The following is a 16,891-nucleotide window of genomic DNA, read 5'->3' as shown; positions in this document are numbered from 1 at the left end:
AGAGAAGAAAAATTTAAAAGTTTATTAAACATTAAGAATAACAGACAAAAAAAAAAAAAAGATTTGGGCTGAACAGCATACAGGATGCAAACCATTTCTTGTCATACAGATAATTTGATCTATTTGTTAAACTTGTATTTAATTCTGTCTTGTGGTGTTGCCAGAAATACGATGGTTGATCACATGTAAGTTTTAATATAATTTCTTTTCTTCACATAAAAAAGTCAAAAAAATAAAAATAAACTGCACATCTCTATTGTAAAATTACCTGCAAAAATAATTTTAAAGCAATAACTGGGGGTATTACAAACCCACAGAGGCAAGATATTCAAATGAGAGGGGTCTGAACTGATCCCATCCTTGTGCTTGCTCTGGCTCCTCCCCTGCAATCTGAATTTCTTGCTTTTGTGGATTCAAGTCAGAACTTATTTCCATGGTGCTTGGTTCAGTGACTTCAGCACCACTCAAAAGAGAAAAAGAAATACCCCCTCCTCTGTCATGAGCTTTCCCACGGAGAGCCCCAAGGTGCTCAGATGCACAAATCCATCTCCAGTCCCACTGATTTCTAGAGGGCATTCTTTTGTAAAAAGAAAAAATCCACTTCTAAGGTTCAGCAAAAAATGAAAGAAAAGACAAGCATTTTACCAATGCTTATAGTGTAATAGAGGTCAGTGAATTATTTAGATAAGCTATTAATAATTCTGCAAATATATATATTTCTATTTTTATAAAATTACAATTTCTTATACCTAAAAGCTCCTTCATGAGCAACAAAGCCATCAGAGGTGTGATGAGCCCAGCTGAGCCATCCTTGGGAACTGAAAATGAGCTGAACTTCCATTTATTTATTTTCATTGTTATTTTAGGGAGACAACCTGGAAAATGAACTTGGGGATTTTCCAAGTTTTAAACCCACACATTCTGCCTTTTTTTTTTTTTTTTTCCTCTTTTCTGGGTGAGGTTTTCAGAGCAGCCAGAGTGCCCAAGTCCCACAGGCTCCTCAGGAAGTCCCCATCCCAGAAGAGGCTGTGACATTCCAGGGCCAGGATGGGACGAGGAGGCACCAGAGTGGCTCTGGGACTGCTGGGCAGGGCAGAGCCAGGAACCTCTGTGGCCCTGCCCCAACAAACCTGACATCCAGTTTTCAACCCCTTCCCTGCCCAAGGAAACAAAATAATTCTCTTTTTTTTCTTTTCCAAGCTGCCTTTTTTTCCACGTTACACAAAGTTTTGTGGTCACAACCTGCCCTAGCAGTGGCACCAATGAGCTCACCCTGCTCTTGGGACCCCTCAAATTCCCCTTTGTGGGGGTGATGAGAGTGCTGCAGTTTGCTGTGCTGCTGGTAAAGGTGTGTTAAAGGTTTCCCCAGAGGGAAAACCAGGGGCATTCCCAAGGGGCTGCAGCAGAGACCCCAACTGTGCCAGACCCTCCTGACTCTGGCAGTGCCTTCTGCCAACGTTTAGGGAATAACTCCCTGCACTTCAGACCTTCTGCAGCACACGGAAACTCAATTTGCTGAACCAATGGTCCACGGGCAGGCACTGCACCCTACAGGACACTAACATTCAGGTAAGTTTGTGAAAACACTGGGGAAATGCCATCCATGCAAGGGTGTTTTTAATGCTGACCAAAATGCTGAGTTCTTTGCAGCCATCTCCTGAAGCAAGAATAATGATTTCATGGAATGAACAACCTTTTTATTTGAAAATAATGCCAGGACGCTTGGAAAACTGTGAGCAAGACGTAGCACCATGTTTTCCTCACGTTACTAACTGCAGGCAGTACACAGAGCTGTGTACAGGATCTGAGCTGGTTATAACAAAAAAAAAAATCAGCTGGAAAACAGCAGCAGCAGCAGATTGGAAATTATGATGAGTGGTTTTGTATTATGTATTATTTTTCTGCCATTACAAAATGTTGCAATGTCCAATCAATAGTTGACTAAAATCCATGTTGTGCTTTGTCCCTGTTAAACAGTTTCTTTACGTGTTTCTGATGAAAAATAAAGAAGTCTCTCTTTTTCAGTAATATGGAAAATCCTGGAAAGCCATATTACTTCCATAAAAATTTAATTTAAAGCACAGAACATGCCAGTGTGCCAGGCTTAAAATTACGGATTTAAAAAAAGAAAAGAAGAAAACAACAACCAACAAACCCCTAAGCATTTCCTTTCTATACAATAATGGAGAATATATATCTTTGCTATATATTTTAAACATGGAATAGCTTTTCCTTTTTGCTATATATATGTCTTTCAAAATACATTGTCAGTATTTGTACTTGAAAAATACTGTACAAAACGAACATACTATAATTATTCTGTATAAACTTTATACATTTTATAATATCTATCCTTTTGGTCTAGAGTAAACACTTAGATTGATTGGATTAACCACAGTATATGACAACACCATCCCCTTCTGAAATACACCAGTGTCTCTTACATTCATTTTTCAGAAGTCCACTTTATATTAGAACATACATGTTCAAAAGCAGAGAGTTTAAAACAATGAAGTTCAGAACCATCAGTTCATGTCACACTCAAAAACAACAATCACTAGGAAAAAATGGGCTTTGCAAACCAGTGACTTCTTCTAACTCAATAAAAGTGATTTTTTTTTTAAACAGCAAGATATAATCCACAGAAAATATATTACAAAACATGGGGAAAAACCAACTGAATTTAGGTATTTATTCAACTTTTAATCACAAAATGGAGTAACTAACTGAAAACAGAAAAGCCCCTCTGATTTCAACATCAGATCTGATTAGATGCTATTTAATTTTGCTCTCACTTCCAGCTAACGATCCTGCTCCTGACACATGCGCTCCCCCACGGCAGGGACACAGCCAGCATGCTCATGGGAACGTGTTGGGACTTTTTGGAACTCCTTGTTACAGACTTGGAGACTGCTGTTGGGCAGGGAACCCTCCCACGTCCACGGGGAACATCCGGGCAGCATGCACGCAGGATTATTGCTTCAGGTACAGGCAGTGCAAGGTACACACTCCGTGCTCTACCAACAACTCCTACCTACCTACCTGGGGTCCGTGGAGAGAAAAGGAACCTTAGTAGCTACAGAGAAGCCATTATGGGATCTATCATGAGTATAGCTAAACTCAATCTAACAGCACTTTTAAATCTGAAGACAATTATTACCAAAACTTAAAAATACAACAAAAGCGATCTATAAATTAATAGTTCTGCAGTGTAGTACTAAATAATTATTTGTGCACTTTATTAGCATGTTAACTTTTCTGATTAGACAGACTTAAAACGATAGCTTGTTACTCTCAAAAAAAACTGAGATCTACCTTTTTTTTCTTTTTTCTTTTTTTTTTTCCTTTTTTTTTTTTTGTAATTTATGCTGGGATCTTTCCAAGTAAATCAGGAGGATGGAACTGATTACGAGAACATAAAACCCCTACTCTGAAGCAGCACTGAAGGAAAAAAAAAATATATATAATAAAAAGCTTACTATGGCGGTTCTCAACAGTCCAGGTAAAAATGTGGCACCCTTTGAAGAGGGCTGATAAAAATGGGAAGTGCTGAGATGCACACGCACACCCACAGCCACGCACATGCACACCCACAGACACAGATGTGTGCACACACATACGCAGGGACACGTACACGCAAACAAAAAGGAAAAAAAAAACCAACAAAAAAACCAACGTTAAGTCAGTTTTGTTTCTGCTTCTGGTAAAGTGCTGAAGACAGAAAGGTTGGTTTGGGCGTGGTGCTATCAAACAGGAAACACATTGTCCATCTAGTCAAATGCCAACCCGCGACAAAGAAAAAAAGAAAAGAAAAAAGAAAAAAAAACCAAAACACCCCACCTCCCCTGCCTCAGATTTACAGGGGGCCGTGCCGAGCTTCGTACTTGGCCAGGACGTTCTTGCACTTGCCCAGCTCTTTCCTCAGGTCGGCCACCTCCTGGCGCAGGGCCGAGTTCTCCTTCTCCAGGAAGGAGGCGCGGATGGCGATCTGGTTCTCCTTCAGCCGCCGCGCGTCCCGCGAGCGCTTGGCTGCCATGTTGTTCTTTCTGCGCCTGGCCCAGTATTTGTCATCCTGCTCGTGAGACACACAGAGAGGCAAACAAAGGTGTTACATTGTGGTAGGAGAGGAGCTGCCCACCGGACCGCGGGCGGCTCCGGTGTCACCGGAGTTACAGCCTGGCGTGGCACAATCCGCCCTGGCAGCGCAGATGCCCTCACATGTTTCTGTCAGAATGTTTACACTAACCCCCTCATCCTCCTGACAGGGAATTCCTCCAAGGAAAAGTGAAGCAATGCTCCGGAGGTACAGCCCATCTCCCATCCAGGCTGACCTAGTTAGCACATCCACCTTCGTGTGCCATGACTCACCCTGAGCAGCGGCTGCCAGCAGCACCAGCTACCTCTGGCCCTGCTCAGCGCTCCCAGCCAACACCTGCTTCACTCTCTATCACCCACTTCATCTACTGCTCTGCTCTTTTTTAATGTTCAAAGCACTCTGCAGAGCCCAAAATGATCCTGTCTGCACCACCGTCACTACAAGAGGACTCTTTGGCACAGCAGTGATGGCTGCTCTGGGACCAGCCACAGAGATTAGTGCAATAGGCTTTGGCTGGGGAAAAAAAACCACATTGGACAGAAATAGGTCTACTACTCCCGGAGGTTTCATAAGCTAACACATTCCAAAGTGTTATCCCTGAAGACTTGCCTCTAGATCACCTTACTGCATTGGTGTATCAAAGACTCGAAGCAACTACTGAATTTCACCTGATTTTTCTACTCTTCCAATGAAGAGGCCTTCAGCAAAATAGCAGTTTCCATGTTGCTTCATAACTGAATTAAGTTCTAGAACTTTGGAATAACTCAGGAAATACAAAGCAGGTAGAATCTCTCAGGAAAAGTGAAATTCCGTCCCCTGCAGGGTATGAGTGATGCAGCCACTCAACCCTCAAACTCTGCCTGGCCAAGCCACAGAGCTCAAACTCCCTCTTTCTTCATCTTATCATGCTTCCATTTCCCTGTGCAGCTCCCAAGGACCAGCACAGGGCACGAGACCCAGCTGCTCCTTTGCTGCACTGAGCAAACACCCAGCACTCCTGGGTCCTTCTGCCCAGCCCAATCCTGCTGCTCTGCACCTTCTGCTGCTGCAAAAGGCAAACCAGGAGCAAAACAACTGCTGGCAGGAGGGCTCTTGAACTGCTTTCTATCAGTTTGGCTCAACAAAGTGTGCAGGAATGCTGCTCTGGAGCCAGCATTATCTCTAAATGGCTCTTCAACTGTACGTAGATGGACCCCCCCAGATCCTCAGAAAAAACAAGCATGCAGCAAAAAGCTATGACCCAAATCTTGTTTATAATTTCCCATCTCAATTCACTCCATAAAAATCAGCTTTAAGCAATTTATTAGTGTGCCACCTAGGCTTCATCCCTCTTTATTTTAACAAATTGCTATGGCAAATCCCTTAATCCAGGCCTGAAAGAGGTAAGGCTGGCATTTCCAAATCACATGCAGCCCAGAGACGATTGACTGCTCTAATCTGCTTACCCTCCCCCAAAACCCAGGGGCTGCTCCACATGCCAGGGCAGGAGCAGCACTTGGGTCAAGTGCTCTGAAACGAGTCAAGGGCAAGTGATGGGATGATCCCGAGGGAATGAGAGACCCTGAGCTCCTGCTTCACTCCTGTGCTGCACTGCTGGGCTCCACCTCTGGCCAGCAGGACCTTTGCCAAAAGCTTGCTTTGATGAATAAGGGTACCTAGGAGAGCCATTCCTGCAGCAAACACCTCTCCCTGGGGCACTGCAGCCCAACAGGGCGTCACAGGCAGTAGAACTTGCCCAGGTAAGCAACAAGGTGCAGAAACCCTTTGCAAAGGAAAGCTGAGTGACAGCAACCTGAACACAATTGTGATTTCTGTGCTTTTAACTTGCACCACAGCATGCTTAGGGATAAAAATAGCTTCTTTCCCTAATGCTATCAATCTGGTGCAAACACATGGCATCCCAGGCTCCCTGCACATGCAGCCAGGGATTCCCACTGACTCCAACAGGCTCTCAGGCTGTGTCTCTTGGGGGCAGTAGCAACAGCAGAATTAAATTCTGCCCTGACTGCCTCTGATAAAAGAGATCCTCTTGAAAAGCACATACTGGGAAAACAACTTTGCAAATAATACTCAGAGTGTTTGATAACCTGGATCAGTTGATCAATTTTCCTGCTCTCTTCATGCACTTTGCTCTTCGCATCTCAGAAGCAGTGAGTGGCACAGACTCTTTCTTCTAAAATTTGATGTAGTATTGTATTTTACATATTGTATTAAAACACACCTCTCAGCAGAAAAATTCTGTTTTCTTCTGTTTTCCTACCACTTGTCTAGATTCTTTCACCTGGATTAGTGAATAAGGATTAGTGAAATAGTTTTTACTATAGCGTTCTCATTCATTATTAAACACAGAACTACAGCAACTTCTGAATAAGACACAATATACTTCAGTATGTCATCAGGGTCCTCCATTCTCCTTGAAGGATTCACAGCCTGTGCTGAACAGACAGAGGATGAAGAAAAAGGAAACATGAATAGAGACGGAATGAAGAAAAAGGAAACATGATCAGGCTGTTTCATAAGTGGGAAATATGGGACAAAGCAAGCTTGTCCAAGGTCAAGCAGGAAGTTTCTGGCATACAAAGGAAATGAATACTGAGCTCATGAATTTCAACTGTTGCATAACTAATAAGGGACATCCTCCCTTCAGTCTCATCCAGAACCCTGAACAGTTTTATTCTGTCAGATTTACATGGAAAGATTTACCTTACATGACAAAACAGATTCATGCTCCAAACCTGTACCTCAGTAAGCAACCGTCAGAGACTCTGTAGAAATCACCTCGTCACCAGTTCCAAATTACCTTCAGGTCATCTGGGATGAAGACTTTGCGAGCTTTCTTAATCATGGGCTGGGGTTTGAGCTCCTCTTCGGAGAACTTGCGCTTGCGAGGATCGAACATCTCCTGGCCAGGAATGCTGGACAGAGCAAGGTCTGCAGGGTCAGGTTCGTAGCCAACAGGGACTTGGATAGTCTCAGGATCAATGGGGCTTGGTGTGTTCCGGTTTGCTGGCAAGATCTGACCTACAGAAATACAGGATAAATACAGCCGGGTTAGAAAAAATATGTTAATTGTAGCAAAGGTTTTTAGAAGATCTCTACGTATTTTACAAGCAATAATTCTTTCAGCTTTCCTTTCAGATTTGGTATCTGTGCTTACTAAATATTAGACTGTCCATTCTGCAAGGTGCATATTCTGACCCAGACATGCTCATGGCCTTTATATTCAGCATCTGCGCCTAACTCTGGTTGCTAATCTTGGATTCCAACGTAACATCATTGAATCCAACACTGAACTGCACTGGACTGCAGGCAGAAGATGTATTGCTCCAACCTGTACCACTTCATTAGGATCCCATCCTCAGGAACAGATCATAAGCACTGTCATTTAGTTCAGATCTATCAGCACACTGTAACCCCTCACAGTTATACCTCTGAGAGTATATTTATTTTACAATCAAACAATGTATTGTACTTGCCATGAATAGCATCTTATGAAAGTGTACTTTCAGCTGTGCTGAAGTACTCCAAGGAGACTGCTATTTATTCTTTATGAAATCCTACCAGGGATATTCTAAAAGACAGTGAAGGAAACCAGTGACATGAAAGACTACAATGATTCCTTAAAGATGCACTGCAAAAATGAAGAAGACACTTATCGATGCTGCACTTCTCTTTTATGGTATATAAAATCTAATAAAAAGGAGCGTATCCCCAGAAAATGAGTGCTATATCTCCCATTTTTCTCTTTTTGATTTTAGATAAAGCCTTCAAGATCCTACAGCACCAATCTGGGCACCATTCCCACTAAAAATCCAATTTAAAATCTCAACCAAAGGCTCCAAAAATAGGATCCTGAAGTCAGCTGCCTAAACATGGACTATCCCCGGGGGCAGAATTTTCAGAAGTTTTCACATGCCTCAGAAGTAGAAGCCTCAGAGACTTCAGAGGGAGGCCTTCTGATTGAAGCAGATATTCTTTTATCATTTTGGCTATTTGCTAATTCATTTTGACTTCAGCGATATGACGGCTTTCATGACAACTACAAAAACATCCTGTGGCTGTGTAATATTTCCTTACTTGTGCCCATATCTGCAATATTTAGGGTGCAAAACAGTAAACACTACATGCCATTTCTAATTCCAAGGCCAGCATTAACAATGTAGTTTTTATTTTAACAATATGGGAACCGCACGGAAAAGGCACCAGGGGAATTGCACTGCGCAGGGCTTGCTAAGGGAGAGCTTTTGTAACTCCTGTTTTAGAGCTGATAAAATCAGCTTCCAGGAAAGGCTGGTGAGGGCCGGGGAGAGGAGAAGAGGAGGATCAAAGTTATCAAAATAGAGATGCGGCTGCGGGAGAGGGAGCGAGAGGAAAGGATGCTGCTGCACGCGTTGTGCCGCTGCGGAGCGCTGCCGCCCCGGCTCGGGACGCGCCGCTGCCGCTGCCCCTGGTCCATGCAGCCGGGAAACGGCGGTGCCAGCGGCTTCTCCCCGCTCTCGGGGCTGGGAACGCGGCGTTCCCAGCTGTCACCCCGTTAATCCAGCCGGGAACTGGCGGCATTTCCCCTGCCCGCGGTGCCGCGGTGCCGGGAGCGCGTTCCCGGATCCGGGACAGCCGCGGCTCGGCCCCTGCTCACAAGCCTCATCCCTCCTGGAGACGGCGGGCAGCGGCCTTGAGGCACCTCCCGGGCATCCATCGCTACAGATGGACGGGCTGCCACGGCCTCATCCGAAGGATGAAACACGGGAAAAGCTCCCTGGGTGAGCGCAGCAGCCAGGTGTTCCTTACTGCGGACAGATACACAGAGGTGTGCACCTACAAATGGTGCACATTCTGTAATACTGATAAAAATGAAGCAAGGCACGAGCTCTGAGTGCTTTTATAATATCTCTGGAGAGCCTGCGGGGTGTTTCTAAAAGTAAAATGGATTGTGAAATCTGGCCCAGCTTTCTAATTGTCCCATGTGAGAGCCTGTATTTAAATATTGCTGAAGTTCTTGATATACAGGATCAGTTTGCATATTATCGTTTATCTGTAGCGTGCCATATTACACAATTACATGAGCTCTGTAGTCACTGGCCTCAAGAAATTTTACATCACCCTAAAAACAGGGCAAAACCACTTATTTTAGAGACAGAAAATTGAGGCATTGCATCTTAGCAATACAAGAGCAAAACAAAGAGTGATGCACCTCCACAGCGGTGTGGGAGAAGACACGGCAGTCAAGGTCCTGCCTTGCTCCCTCCATGCACACGTTTCCTTCCCCTGCTTCAGGAAGCTCTCACGAGCACAGACCTGGCTCTTCAGCAAACACAAGATATTCCAGTGCCAGTGAGAAGCTCGTTCAAGGGGAACGCTGTTCACTAAAGCCTGAACAAACCATGTGTCTAAGCACCGTCACGAGGAGCCCCAAGAGCGCTGCCCGGTGAGATATCCTACACCCACATGGCACACACACCTCTGCCAGTCTCTGTTCTGTCATGCTCCTGCAAATGATCAGCAACTCCGTCAAGAACAAAAGACTTAACAAGGGTATCTCAAGCCCTAGGCAGAAAAACCAGAAATTCCCTGTCCAGCATTTTACGTTGGGCAACTCCTGGCACCCGGGATCATTTTATTTATTCTATCAAGTTCTGCCAATAGTGCAAGCCAGGAACCTGTCTTCGTTAGCTTGCTGGCCAGTGGCCATGACATCTCTGCGGTGCTGGAACTTGCCGTAATCCAAGAGGACAGCGTGGGCTGTGCTGGCCTTGGCTGTGCTGTCGCTGCGGGAGCGCAGAGCGCGGCGTCGCCTCGCATCGCTCCCCGGGTGTGCTCGGCACTTTCCCTCTGCAGCCTCCTGCCAAATTTGTTTGGGGTGTTATTTTTATGCACCGAATTCCTCGCAATCAGAGGTAGGTCAAATAAGCACAGCAATCTGAGTGTCATGTGCCCAGCAGCCGACTAATCCTTGCATCAGCAAGTTTCCCAGCTGTCACAACAGCCACTAAAGGGCTGCTCTGAGGCTCTGATGCACAAGGAATCGGCCAAGGAGGAAAGCCACTCTGCAAGGTAAGGCCCCTCAGTGCCCAGCACTGGGAGCCAGATGCCTCTGCCAGGCTCTGCATTATTTAAACACTCTGCACTCACAACAGCGGCCAAATTTTCACAACAGTGAAGTGGCTGGACTGTTTAATGTGCTTTAGCTTTGTTCTCAATGGGGGCTGATGACTGCCAAGTGTTTTGGAAAGAACTTAGCCCCTCTATTTAAGTTGCTGAAATGAGAACTCTTGAGCATTGAGCTCTTTTGGAAATCCAGCTGCAGAGCTCCACGGTGGTGGTGGTGGTGGTGGAAGCAAGCCGGGAACAATTGTTAATGGAAACTTACCCTCATACCACCCTAGTGATGTGTCTCAACCATGGCCTGGAGAGACCACAACTGTGTCAACACTGGCCTTTTGTCTGGAGCCTTTCCCACTTATAGAACTCCACTCAAGCAGGAAGGAGTATGCCAGGACAGACACAGCTCCAGGTGTCTCCTGGCAAAGGGACCAGCAGGTTTTGACAACCCCAGCAATTCTGCTGCCCTAACATCTTGCCTTTGCTACTGCTTTTGGTGTTGCTCTGGCAGATATTAGCATAGTGGAAAATTTTCCATAAAAAAGGACTTGAAATAAAGTTTGCTGTTTTAATCCTTTCAGTCCTCCTCCTCCCAGCAGAGACTGCCAGTGAGAAGTCCAATGTAATGGCAATATTTTCAGTGTGGTTCCTTTTTCAGAGAGAAGTGAACTGAGGCCATTCACTTGTGTCATCTGGGTGACCAAACTGCTGGTAAAATAAAAAAATTGAAGCTTCAAATTCCATGCAATAATTAAAATTCACAATTCAAAAGTATAACAGCATTTTTTTATACCTACAAAAACCCCAAATGCTGATCTGGTATCATGGGGAGTTCAATCACCACATCCTGACTCTTAATTTCCCCTGTTTGAAACATCCCACCTACCAGCTGTGCCCAGGAGAGTAAAGACGGAAATAACCTCTTCAGCTGCACTACTGCTTGGCAGACTTCTTATCTGTACTGCAAGAGATCCCTGGTAAATTATGTGGAACACAATTCTGAACCATTCAACTCCCATAGAAATGTGTCTGATTTTCAGAAAATCTCCCTTCTCACAGCCCTTCCACACTCCTCATCAGCTCAACAGCAGGCTGCAGAACAGCACGGAGAGGAAGAAAAGGGAGTGAAAACGTTCTAATCAAAATATTTTTCCCTATTTTTTACACACATTGGAGGGAAATAAAGGAGGAGTTTCCTACTCAATTTATTAGCAGCCCAGAGATAAAACATGTGTTTGCTAATCATTTTTCTTTATATAAACGGAAGGCACTTTGTGTGTGTCAGTCAGGCTCTGCAGCACAGTGGTTAAACTGACAGAGAATCCTCACCCAGAGCTGCTCCAGAGCCCTCCCAGTATGTTTTCCAAGCCTTCTATCCTCTTGGCAGCTGGCCAGCTATTTGGGATAGTTCCCTTACTCCAAATCACAGCCTGTCCTGGACTAATCTGTCATCCAGCTCTACATTAACTCCTTCAGCCTGCAGGAAAAGTTCTCTCACTGCAGAATCCACGCCCAGAGCACAGGGATCAAGACAGGCAAAAAATCCCCACAGGAAGCAAAGTAAAAGGGGTATTCTGGAGGTTTATCTAAGGACAGCATCATGCCATGTAATCATTCCCCATCTACAATACTAAAAGCAACCTTTTATCTATCCTACCTTATTCTATGTAATTTCCCTGCTATTAGTATTGTAGTTGTTTTCCACAAACCAAACCATTTAGGTGGAAAGGACTAAAGCCACACGCTGCAATCCTCCTGCCCTCAACTGGAAGGACAAACCCAACCACTCTTTACCTTGGGGTGAAGAAGACACTTCACCTCTGGGTGTGTTTATGCAAGCAATTATGAGAGCTTTATTTTCTCCCCAAGCAACAGGAGATGTGTGTATTTTGACCAGGGCTCCAAGCTGGCATGGACATTCCCCTATTCCTTATCTTACACAAACTCGATTCTGCTGAACATGTGGTGACTGCAAACACTTCCTGCAGAAAGAAGGATCTCAACCCAGTGCAACCACAACATAATTTGCTGCTTTTAACACACACTATAGGACTGGTACACAAAAGGGTTTTTAAAATGTGTACTTTTTGAAGATACCAGCATTGTTTACAAACCTTGTGCATTTAATTATGAAAGAATCGTCATCTCCCCTCTCAGCATTGTGTGCCTCCTGCTCCAGGCCTCTACAGTATTATTCCAGGCAGGACTGGTAGTCTTACTAAGACTGTCTAACAATTCCATTAGAGGATGCTGTCTTCAGTTCCTTCAGCCTTTGCCAGATTTCAACCATTCTGTTTGGATTTCTTGTACGCCAACTGCTTCTGCCAAAATGGTTCTACAGTTTCCCGAAAAAGGTTCCACAAAAAATACTTTGTTTTGAACCTGTTAAAATTTCTGGCAGACTTCTCACTGCAGTGTGCTAGTGGCCTGTGCACTGGGAGAGAGGGCAGCTCCTGGGTCAGTGTTACTTCAGAGAACCACAGAACAGTTTAGATTGGAAAAGCCCTCCAAGATCATCAAGCCCAAGCATAAACCCAGCACTGCCAACTCCACCATGAAATTATGTCTTCAGTGCCACATTTACACGCTTTTTAAAAACCTCCAGAGCTGTGATGCAACCACTTCCCCGGGCAGCATGTTCCAGCTGTGGGCATGCTCAGGCTGGAGGAGAAGGGGAGGATTTCACTGAGTGATTAGGACTCAAAGCTGAGAAGGTGGTGAGGAAGGTGAGGATGATAGACTGGCAGCCAAAGATGAGAGGGAGAGAGCCAGGAAGGGGAAGGCTGTTCCAGCAAAGGCTGTGATGAATGCACTCAGTAGAAGAGCACAGTCCAATGGAACAGGGCAGGATCAGCCTGTGCTGATGGTACAAACACAGCCCCAGATTCCCAGTGCCACAAATTCTCTTCAACAAACAAAACACTGGCAAACCTCCTCCTCAGCTCCTTACAGCGAGGGTCAGTTGTCATCCTCTACTCAGTCCCACTAGCAGGACACTGTGGGGTGCTGTCAGATCCATTTCTACTCATTTCCAATGTGCCTGTTGTAAAAGTGGGACATGAGCAGGTCTAGGTTGTCTTTTCAATTTGTTTTTTAAATTAAGTGCAAGAGCTGTGTAAGAAGTACAGTCACAGTTGCAACAATCTTCCAAGTTTCACATCCTATCTTACTTGGATTCTCTCCTCCTTAAGGAGACACTTGTTTCACTAATTTTGATTTACCCAAATAAATCCATATAATATTTGCCATAAATTATTCCAACTTCTCTAAAGAAACAATTTCAGGAGTTCCCTCCAGCACTGACAACTACTGCATCTGTGTGCTTCAGAAACAGCTTCTTCCCCACAAGACTCCCATGAAAGAAGGGGCAGCACTTCTCTTTGCAGATGAAGAAGTACAGGTATTTTAAATCAAATCATCATTGTCTCAGGTTAGCAAATGTTGTAGGAATTGGCTGCATTTTAAACAGGACTCTCCTGGGCTTCTGCAGCTGTGGGGCACAGGTGAGAGCCACCCGAGGTGTCACACTGGGCTCCTCACAGAAAGGAAAGCAAACACATGGTGTGACACATCCACAAAATCAAATTAATTGTTTATAATTCTGCTGAAACTTTAAGCAAAGTCCAGTGTCTCCAGATAAACTCCTTTGGTCCTTCCTGCCAGATTTTCCCTTCTCCTCCTGCTGTTCCCTGCATCCTCTCACATCTGCAGTAAATGAGGTCAAGATCCAAGATCCTACAGACAACCACTTCCTTCCTGAAATGGCCCAGATTCAGCCCAGAGCTGGTCTGAGCTCTGCAGGCAAAACGGGAAAAGAGGAAAGAAGAGGATATAACATAATCAAAGCCTGCATTTCCAAGGGACAGGACTGCTGTCCAAGGCGGCACACGTGGCCCTCAGTTGTGTGCTTGCAGATCTTTGAGGGGCTGACCTGCAAGTCCTGCCTCTTGTTACCATGGAGTGCATGGAATACCCTCTGCCTGCTGGCCCAGCAATGTTCTGCCCTTCAAAACAACAACCAAACAAACAGGCAGCACCAGCAGGTAAAATCTTCCACTGCATCTCGTGTACTTCAGACTCATCTCTTCTGTAAGATCCATAGTCTGAAAGCCCTTCCTCGGATTTAGCCTGCATGAAGGCAGCACTTATGAGCTCAATGAGGCCTCATCTCTGAAAACAACCAAGAAATCCAATTTTTATTCCCTTCCAAACTTCCCTGCAAGACGCCTGACAGGAGTTGCTCCTGCTCTGAACAACTGCCTTGCAGAATGGCTACATGGAGGAACAGAGGGTTTGATTCTGCTCCCAGGACACTGAACAGGGGTTTTTAAATTCTTGAAAAGCATGAAATCCACAGCATTCCTAAATGCCTTTCTGATTTTTCTGTATGATGCTGCCTTCCTTACAAAGATCAGCCAAGATGGAGTTCAGTAGGGACAGGGCCAGAAGAAGAGCTGCAGGGAAGAATGTTCACACTGGTATTTAATTTTAATTTACACTTGGCTTAGAAGCATGTCTCAGTTCATGATGCTTATGTTCTCTGGTACCTTGGAGCTTCTTAACGTCCTTTGGCATATTTTTGTTACCTGACAATTCACATACAGCAAGATTCATCAAAAAGTACAGGAATTCTTTTCTTAAAGGGAAGAATCCAGAAGGAGACAAAAACATCCATTTTCCTTTCCTTGGACAACTAGGTACCCAGCTTTATCAAACCAGTAAATTTTAGACAGAGCCCCTGGTTTAGGTAACAGTCTCATATAGCACAGAGTCAGAGAATCACAGAGGTTGGAAAAGGTCTCCAAGATCATCAAGTCCAACCTGTGCCCAATCCCCGCCTTATCAGCAGTGCAGAGCACTGGGTGCCATGTCCAGGCCTTCCTTGGATACCTCCAGGGATTCCAAATCTCCCTGGGCAGCCCTTTCCAATGCTATACACCATTTCAATGAAGAAATTCTTCTGGCATCCAGCAAGAACCTCCCCTGGTGCAGCTTGAGGCTGTTTCCTCTTGCCTTGTCCCTTGTTCCCTGGGAGACCCTCACCTTGCCACACAACCTCACCATCCATAAAACTGCCCTCATCAGAAATTCTGCTCAACACAAAGACAACACTTGTCCCTAGGATGTGTCTGTGCCACTGCCAATGTGCTTTTCAATGCTCCAGACCAAGTCAGTCCCTCTGCCATTGTTCTGTTTATTTGTCTATCTAGGACAGCATGCTCTCAGTAAACAGGTCTTGCAAAGAGCCCTCCTGCAGTTCTGACAGCATATGCCACCCATGACTCATGGATCTATTACCCACTTCTGGTACCCAAGCCCTGCTTGCCTGGGTGTGTTATCAAAACACAGCCGAGGGAGATTTCAGCTGGCATGGAAAAGCCACGTGAAACAGGTACATTTCCTCTGCCTCCCAATCAGCAGCTAATGGGGAGCCCGAGAGACAGACAACAGATGCTATCAGCAGCACTGGAATACATCCCTGAAGGAAAAGAGGTCACTGGGCAGAGTTACAGAACTTGAAAATCTCCTCTTCTCTTTTGATCTGCTCCGTGCACACAAATCTGAACTATCTGCTGCAGTCACTTTTTACATTTTTTACATTTTACATTTCACTAAAACAAAGCGCACTTTTTATGTGACAATTTATTGAGGGTGATTTGTATAAAATAATCACGTTTTAAGAATTAGAGCTGCCAGAATGGGAACACACTGTTCCCATAATCTAAGGAAGGCTGAGTGCATTTTACTTTCTCTCTGCCTTAAATTAGGATCCCCTAATATGTCTTGGGGGAAAAAAAAATTCCAAACAAACAGCAAAACCCAAAAAAATTATACTTGGGCTGTTACAGCCCACTAACTGCAGAGGTCTAACTTACTTTTATATACTAGCTTTATAGCCAAGGAGCACACATAAAGTGTGTGTGGTTGTAGATTTTTCTCTGTTGATGCATTTATCTCCATTTACAAACCATACAGATGCATCAGGCCTGGGCAGCCTGAAAAAGGGGGCCAGAGGAAGGAAGGGAACACGTAGCCACTTAGGGAAAATTCCAGGAAAACAGGACGGTGAATATTGATGCTGCCCCTGTGTCTGCAACTACTTCTTTACAGCTGATGCATAAAACAGGTTTTGGTGGCATGTCAGACACAAAGAAAATCAGGTAACTTCAAAAAGCAAACCTATTTAAAAGATATTACAGCACTGAACACTGGGCACTGACAAATTCACTTCTAAATGTGAGGGAGTCACTGAGTACCAGAAAATGGCAAGAAACTGCTTTGCTGAGGAGCCTCCAAACCCAAACTAAGCCTGCAGAGACTTCTGTGCCTCATAACAGAACTCATGGAGCAGTCAGAGCAACATGCACAAAACCTTCCAGTTAATCCTTTACAAACAGAGGCAGTGAAAAGGCTGGTGGTGGAATATCTCTTGAAGAAATCCTGGAATTCTAATACTTACATTCCTTCTTGTGAACTCCTCTGCAAGCTGCCCACAGCCCTGAACTAAGCCTCTGAATACACTACTATGCATGTTCTCAATGCAACAGGCATGCTGAACCTGTGAAGATTGTGATCAATGTCAAAAATTAAATTAAAATGCCCCAAGACACAAAAATCAAAGCTCCCTTCATTTATTGTGATACCTTCAGGAGGCATGTCAGCAAAAGAGATCCATATGAGATTGCCTTTTCTTCT

At 44.7% G+C, this 16,891-nt stretch overlaps 1 protein-coding gene across 1 annotated transcript in view; it reads right to left on the bottom strand.

Moving 5' to 3' along the window:
* HLF (HLF transcription factor, PAR bZIP family member) overlaps positions 1–16,891 on the bottom strand; it is a 35,397-nt gene continuing 18,506 nt past the window's right edge. Inside the window, exons 3-4 of the mRNA XM_039716041.1 lie at positions 6,897–7,117; positions 1–4,072 (exon numbers count right to left, since the gene is read on the bottom strand). Of these exons, the coding sequence (XP_039571975.1) occupies positions 3,857–4,072; positions 6,897–7,117 (437 nt within the window). The 3' untranslated portion in view covers positions 1–3,856. The remainder of the gene's footprint in view (positions 4,073–6,896; positions 7,118–16,891) is intronic.

The sequence above is a fragment of the Passer montanus genome, unplaced genomic scaffold, assembly GCF_014805655.1.
Source record: "Passer montanus isolate IOZ18808 unplaced genomic scaffold, ASM1480565v1 scaffold35, whole genome shotgun sequence".
NCBI lineage: Eukaryota > Metazoa > Chordata > Aves > Passeriformes > Passeridae > Passer > Passer montanus.
This window is presented reverse-complemented; position numbering and strand designations above follow the sequence as displayed.